General features: G+C 30.1%; 1 protein-coding gene across 1 annotated transcript; it reads left to right on the top strand.

The window, feature by feature from the left end:
* The first annotated feature begins 609 nt into the window (after window positions 1-609).
* LOC114195233 (strigolactone esterase RMS3) lies at window positions 610-2,790 on the top strand. Its single transcript, XM_028085630.1, has 2 exons — window positions 610-1,144; window positions 1,721-2,790. Exons 1-2 carry the CDS (start codon window positions 774-776, stop codon window positions 2,148-2,150), a joined length of 801 nt encoding a protein of 266 aa, XP_027941431.1. The 5' UTR covers window positions 610-773; the 3' UTR covers window positions 2,151-2,790.
* The last annotated feature ends 5,422 nt before the right edge of the window (window positions 2,791-8,212 follow it).

Genomic DNA, 8,212 nt, shown 5'->3' with positions numbered 1-8,212 from the left:
TTAAAACAGCTCAAGTTGACTCTAATAGTACTTTTAACTTTTGCTTTCACCTACTGTTAACACTTTTTAACATTTAATTTTCGTTAATGATTTTACTATGCAACATAATTTTATTCATCTTATTTTTCGTAAACACATCCTACGTTATAATAAAATGTTTGAAAATATTTTTCTCTCTCTTATTTTTAGTACCCCACTGTACGTCAAAACTGAAGAACTTCCCAAACAGAAGGAAATAAATAAAAAAAAATTTATTTCGTTTTCTAGTTGCTTCCATACGGCATCTGCTTTTGCAATAATAAACAAGTACGTCACTGCCTGTACCATTTAGTTTACTCTAACTTATGTAAAAAAAAAATTAATATATTTTTAGTCTTAATTTAAATAAGGTGTAGAATTTTCACAATTAACTAACTTATAAATAAATTACAATTTTTTTATATTTAATTTATTTTTTATCTAGACCTAACCTATGTAATTGTGTTTTATTAAAAAAGTAGTATAACTAATTAAAATAGAACAATTTAGAAAAAGGTGAAACAAGGGAGAATGGTGTGTTGTGATTGAGTGAAGGGTGGTGGTGGCAGTTATAAATAGCACCCAAAGAGACAAAGGAAACAAAATATAAAATCAAACAACCACCTTCGATTCAACTGTTTCAAACCCCAAAAGCCACGCGCTCTCTATTTCTCTCACACAAACCAAACCCACTCCACTCGTGTGTGTGAGTGAGTGCTCCTCTCTCTGATCGTTTTAATAAGAACAAATTCGGTATGGGGAGTTCCATTCTGGACGCCCTCAACGTGCGCGTGGAGGGCACCGGCGACAAGTACCTAGTCCTGGCACACGGCTTCGGCACGGACCAGTCGGCATGGCAGCGCGTGCTGCCCTACTTCACGCGCCACTACAGCGTCATTCTCTACGACCTGGTGTGCGCCGGCAGCGTCAACCCCGACCACTTCGACTACCGCCGCTACACCACCCTCGACGCCTACGTCGACGACCTCCTCAACATCCTGGAGGCCCTCCGCGTCCCCCGCTGCGCCTACGTCGGCCACTCCATCTCCGCCATGATCGGCATGCTCGCCTCCATCCGCCGCCCCGACCTCTTCTCCAAACTCATCCTCATCGGCGCCTCCCCCAGGTACCCCACCAAACCCTATCTATCATCATCATCCATTACTACAGTTTTCTTTCTCTCTGCTTCGATTTCTGCTACCGCTTGTTTACTCAGTCTCCAATTTGAAATCGGGATGAGCCAATTTTGCTCTTGCAGAACTAGTTTAAATTTGAAAATACTTTTATTGACTTAACCTTTTTTGATCCGGCGAACTTGATAATTTCGTACTAATTTATGCTGTGTGAGGTAAAAAGACTGTTGACAAGGGTAAAAACTGTGTCACGGAGTGTAATTGTTCTGTGTTTGGATTGAAACTACGTAATGGAATCATCTGTTACATTTAGGTTTAGCGCATCAAATGGAAAGGCTAATTATGAACATAATAAGCAGAGATATTTGGTGTTTAGTTTAAGGGGTTGGAGAAAGGTGTTTGAGATAAAAAGAAAACAAGATTTGGGAGTTTTGCAGTTTTGATCCACGAAAAGCAGTGGAATTAGGTGCATGCAGATGCAGAGTGGAGAGAGGAGAGTGGTGTAATGTGTGAGTAATTGATCGAAGAAGAGTGATTAGAAAGTCTCACTGGTGGTTGAATTTTGTCAGATTTCTGAACGACAAGGACTACCATGGGGGATTCGAGCAGGGAGAGATCGAGCAGGTTTTTTCGGCAATGGAAGCGAACTACGAGGCGTGGGTGAACGGTTTCGCGCCGCTGGCGGTGGGGGCGGACGTGCCGGCGGCGGTGAGGGAGTTTTCTCGGACGCTGTTCAACATGCGACCGGACATCTCGCTGTTCGTGTCGCGCACGGTTTTCAACAGCGACCTGAGGGGGATTCTGGGTCTGGTCAGCGTCCCCTGCTGCATCATGCAAACGGCACGTGACATGTCCGTGCCTGAAACCGTCGCCAAATACATGAAGGAGCACATCGGCGGGAAAAGCACCATCCAGTGGCTCGACACGGAGGGCCACCTCCCGCATCTCAGCGCTCCCTCCTATCTGGCGCGGCAGTTGGAGATCGCGCTGTCGCAGTAGCGCGTGGGAGTGGCGGCGCGTGGTAGGCGCGTGGTAGTTCATTAATTAAGTGATTAAGTGTTGCAGTAGAATCAGTGTTAGTATTATTAGTAGTAAGTAGAAGGGTAGGGTAGAAGCTACTACAGATGGGTACTACTAGAAGAAAGAAATGTACGAAAGGCTCCGAAAGTGGACACGTGGCGAATAACGTGTGGGTGTTTGCTTCTTGGACTTTCGGATTTTTTTTTTAGGATAAGAATCTGCACGTGGATTTCACGTGATGCGTCCCCTGTTTTAGCAGTATCTCTCTATCAACGTAATTATTATTATGATTATTATTAAACTAAAACATTCTCTTTATTTTTTACTAAAATTTATTAAATCTCAATTAAAATTTGAGATTTTTATTAAATTTTAGTGGATGATAAAAAGAATGATTTTAGTTTTTTTTATCGCTTTTTGTAGTTCTCTCCTATTTTTTGAGAGAAAAAAAAATAGCAGAAATGAGAGAGACCGGTCTGTGTCTGTTAGTGTGATTGTAGTTTTTATTATTAATATTAATATGATTGTAGTTGTTGCTATCAGGGAAGGCGTTGGTTTGATTTTGTGGCCCACTTATAATTGGGCTTCGGCCTTATTTGAGTTTTTCTTTATTGATTTATTTTTCGTGTTGTTTTCTTTTACATTTATCTATTTTAATATTTTTAATGTTTAATGGTTAATGGTTAATTAATATTTCTAATTAGATTAAATTAAGATGATGATTACTTTTAGATGATAAATTATTCAACTAGAAATAAAGTACTGCACATTTATATTTTCTAAGAACACGATAAAGTTGAAATTGCTAAATTACAAAAATTTTCATTTTCATTTTAATATTTTATGCATATGGTATAAAAATTGTAAAAACAAAATAATGCCATAGGTTAGTCTATTTAGTTTTGCCTGTGGTTTGACTAACGGAATAGAAGTTAGATTGATAACTACGCCATTAATGACGTGATATTATTCTTGTGAAAACTACGCCATTATTCTCATTAGTTATTACATAGAATCTTATGGAAAACTTTATCCCAATAAATCTTATGATTTTATTATTTACAGTTCATATATGTAGAACACCTACTAAACACTTTTAGCTAATAAAATCGTGTTTGGTTTAATGATAAGAATAATGGAATACAAATTCCTCTTTCTTTAATTTTATAAATTTGAAGGAACGCATATAGAGGGCTTGGCATTTAATTTTAAACTATTGTTGTATAGATGTAGATTTATTATATATGCTATGCAAATTAACTGTCACAGCATCAACTAATAATGAATGTGCAGTTAAATTAAAGGGAAAATACTTAACAAATGAACATAAATTGAGAGATTTGTTTATTTTTCATTTTGTTAAACATATGACTACGGGTGTGATCATTCAAAGGCCCATGTAAACAAGCAATATAGTGTGGACTAGAGAGTTGTCAGTTTGCCAGGCCTAAAGGGCTTGGACCCGATCTAAGTGGCCCAAGGTAAAAAAAAATCATATGATAGAAAAAGCCAATAGCTCATGCTGATTGGTTCGACCTTCAATCCAGGTTGATTCAGATTAACCATCAATCCAAATTGACCTGTTTCAACATTTGGTCCTAGCTATCTGAACTCAACCTTCGACTTTGATATACTCATTTCAACCTTCAGTTTAGGTCGTCTCGGCTCAACCTTTGGCCCATACCTACTAGTCTCGACCCTCAGTCTAAGCTCCTTGATTTGACCTTCAGCTTAAGCTCCTCAGTTCAACCTTCAACTTAGCCTAATATATTTCAACCTTCGACCTTGACTCGATTTGACCTTTGGCTAAGGTCAAAGGTTAACTTAACTCTACTTTCGATCCTTACCAACTCGGTTGAGTAATCTAGTTCGACTCAGCTTTACCTTCGTATTAGACTAAATGTCTTATATTTAAAAGTTATATAAAGTCTTGTGGTAAAGCCAGATTCATTGTAGTCCTCACCTTAATCCACTTTAAAAGAGGACTTTGGAGATAAAACTTTTTAAACCCTCTTATTTGGTGGACTATTTAAAGGTGAAATTTATTTAGGACAGGATTAAGACTAGTCCATTAACCATGGATCAAATTAAAACATTTAGTATGAATGCTTAAACATGTTATTACTAATGTCACATATTTTGACTTTACTAAATAAGTTTTTTCATAATGTTTTGTGGGATAAGGTCAATGAACTATCTTATCACACCAAACTATAGTTTATTTTTTATTATGTCTTAATATAAGTCAAATATTAATCTTAGATGGATCTTACTTAGTAGGAGAATATTAGAAGATATCTTTATCCCTTAAACTTTTATGGAGAGTAAGGACTTAATTTATGATATCTTTGTGAATATATATCTGATTATGGATCCTTATACCATTGTAGAGATAAAGTACGTGTGCGTTGATAATATTTGTATAGATTTTAAATTAAAATAATTTAAAAGTTGCTTAAAAGTTTATATATATATATATATATATATATATATATATATATCTATATTATATTTATAAGTTTAGCATAAAAATTAGATAATAATATTTTAACTTGTTTTTTTTATCAACTTTTAATTTATAATCTCAATCACTCTAAAATTATTACATCATATCACAAAGAGTGATTAAATTATCATATCACAAACAAAAATTGAAATAGATAATTGAGAAGTGATGAGAATGTAGGTTAAAAATGAGTTAAAATATTATTATGAAAAAATGTATGAAATTAGTACTAAATTAGAAGTTTGTCATGATTATGTACTTAATTAAACTGTTGTCGCATTTTCTTTGGTAGGACTCACATGAAAACACACATGATTTGTCAAAGCAAGAATCTAGTACTCTTTTTATATTTGAATAATAAACGAATTTCGTTAAGCTAATTTGTATTTTGTCTTAATGTGAATATGTATAGTTTTGGATAATTATTATTAAAGAGCTTCTATTGTTAAATATTTAAACCCTTTCTGAGGTGGGTATCTGATGCTTGTTATACTTGAGAACAAGAATTTGGCAATTTAAACCCTTTTACAGAGAATATTTTTTGGAAGATTTTTTATGGAGTGGTAAAAGAAATTGATGGGTGCACTAGAATATTTATTACAGATCTTTTAATGAATGCTGGGTTTTGATTAATAAAAATACACAATTTATTATTGTGGTGTAACAAATTTTAAAGTTGAATACATGTTATAATTCAATAAAATTATAACATCACAAAATTTATTCTGTTATCAATAAATTTAATTATTTTAAATAATAATAAAAAATTACTTTTATATTAAGTCCGAAACTTAAATAAAGTTCAATTGTTTGAAAGATAACAAAATTATTAATAATGAAGAATTAAATATTTAATATAAGAGAATTACATAATTTAATAAGGAAGGAGATAATTTAAAAGAACGTTAATTTGAAAATAAATGTAAATTTATAATATAAGGTTGGGTAGGTAAAGTAAAAAACATAAGTCTTTTTTTTTCATAACTTCTTACAACTTGTAAATAAATTTGCAATGCCGAATAAAGCTTGTTAAATTAAAATAAATATTTTTCAAACTTGTATAGCTTTGATATGTCAAATAAGGTGTTTTAATTATTTTTTTATTATTGTTATTTCCTCATATTATTCCTGGTACATTAGATGATAAGATAAATTTGTAATAGTTTCATACAAAAAACTATTTAATTGGACATGTTTTTCAATTATTTCGTTCAGTTTGGTGGTCTCTACTTTAAACGATTTTTTAGTCCAAATCATGGGACAAGAAAAGACAAGACCATCAATAAAAAAAATGAAACAAAAAAATCCAAAAGATAAGGCCCAAAAAGATAAGGCCCAACCATAATGCTGCAATACAATAAAGAAGTATTATAAGAAAAGACAAAACAAGGTATAAACTAGAATATTGGTGTTAAATAAGAGTTTCCAAAACTATTAATTAATAGTCTTTTTAGTAATTTTCTCAATAGTGTGTTTCTTTTCAAAAATAATAACTTTTCATTTATTTCAATTCATATCTTTTATCTTTTGTTGTATGAATTGAATTTTGATATTATTAAAATAAATTGTCCATATTTTTTCAAATCAAAGATCATTTTTTTTTTATCATAATATTATAATACTCTAAGTAAAGTTCTATAGTTATACTATTAAGAGCATGTATTTTTAAATAAATCTTTAAAATTAACTACGATTATATATATATATATATATACACACACACACACTAACTCATAAATCTATAAATATAAACACAAAAATCTTCACATACATATTTTATGATATCAATATAGCTTGATAATTTTCCGAAATTTTTTTATTAATCATGTCTTACTAATGGTTAATACCTAACTCATTTTAGGTCCTTTAATTGTATTAATCTTAATCTCATATGCCAACATAGTACTTTGTCCAAAATTTCATAAGAGTAATTAAAGAACATTCTCACATTTTAATAACCAGAAGTCTAACATTTTAATTAAACATATAAAATGTAACAAGAGTAAGCCGTTCTTTTAGCATATTATTTATTGTTAATAAAAAATTATTAAAAATATAAAACCATCAGTGAGAACTCAATACATAAGGATTATAACTTATACATAATTTTGTAATTTCTGATAAATTTTATCATTGACAAAATAAAATATTGAAAATATGTAACATCTTTGAATATAAAATATCGTTCAAGCAAAATTTATATACTTTTAAAATAAATTCTATCTACTTTTAAATTTTACCTTAAACAATTCCATTTATTCTTTTATTGCTTTGTGGTATTCAAGCAAACTTTTATAAATATATGTTGCGCTTTCTTTATTTTATTTTCCTAAAGAAATATATGATAAAAAAATTTATGAATAAAGGTGCAACTACGATACAAAATAAAAAGTAAAATAATTTATTTTAATAACGTAAACCTCTATTATACTATTCTTAATCTAATAATGATTATTATTAATGTTGAAAAGTTAATTTCTCTCGTTATGTATAAAAACGTTTTCTTTTTACTTTTTCTACCAAATCATGCTTTGAAGAAAAGAAGAAGCCAGGGTTGAAGTTAAGATCTTTAAAAGCACTCATGCATGTCTTATTAGGTGGCTTTAGTTAACATTATTGACCCAATATTTTGTTGTTCTCTTAAGTTCCACATTTCACATGTGCGTTAAATCTATACATTATATAAATTTAAATTTATTTTGAAAAATACCTAATACCATATTATATTCATTTAATTATCCATAACATATGAAAAAAAATGTGCCTTGCCTTCAATTACACATACTAGTTGAGCTACAGTATATCCAAGCAAAATGTCTTTATAATTTTTACAATTTTTTAAAGGATTATTTAAAAAATGTACAACATTAATGAAATATGAAACAAAATTCATATAAAAGATTTATGTAACTAAAATCTAAAATTTTAATACTATGAATTTGAGTTTTTTATATGATGATTAATTTTCTTATTTAATATAAAATTTAAGATTTAATAACTAATTTGATTTTTATATTCTAATCTATAGTTTATTTTGGTTTTTATATTTTTTTATTCAGATGAATTATAATATGTTTAAATGAAATCAATTTGATCTATTCAATTAAATGAGTGTCATCGTTTGAAATGTGTTATATATCAAATTTTTGAGGATTACATATAAAAAATATCATGTATCAAATCAGAGAAATCATAAAATAAAAGATGATAAAGATTTTGACACATAATATTTCAAACGACATTAACATAAAATAAAATAAAATAATTTTATTTAAAATATATTGAACTTTAATTGAGTATAAAAAAAAATAAAACATATAAAAATATATAAAAAATTAAATTACTAATTAAATCAAAATTTAAACTCATAATTTTCTATTTCTAACATTCGATACCAAGAATTGGAATTAAAATAATGAGAAAATAAAATCCATGGTTTTTGCTTGCTAATTTTGGAGAAATTTTTACTCCATCCACATGGATTTATATTATACTTTAGTTGACAAATTAACATTGAATTGGTCAACTTCGGTGG

The sequence above is a fragment of the Vigna unguiculata genome, chromosome 8 (genome assembly GCF_004118075.2).
Source record: "Vigna unguiculata cultivar IT97K-499-35 chromosome 8, ASM411807v1, whole genome shotgun sequence".
Taxonomy (NCBI): Eukaryota; Viridiplantae; Streptophyta; class Magnoliopsida; order Fabales; family Fabaceae; genus Vigna; species Vigna unguiculata.
This window is presented reverse-complemented; position numbering and strand designations above follow the sequence as displayed.

Excerpts from the sequence above, each read along its gene's own strand:
- LOC114195233 (XM_028085630.1), top strand. The coding sequence starts at position 774 with ATGGGGAGTTCCATTCTGGACGCCCTCAACGTGCGCGTGGAGGGCACC. Across the intron at positions 1,145-1,720 it reads CTCATCGGCGCCTCCCCCAG|ATTTCTGAACGACAAGGACT; the intron begins GTACCCCACCAA and ends GAATTTTGTCAG.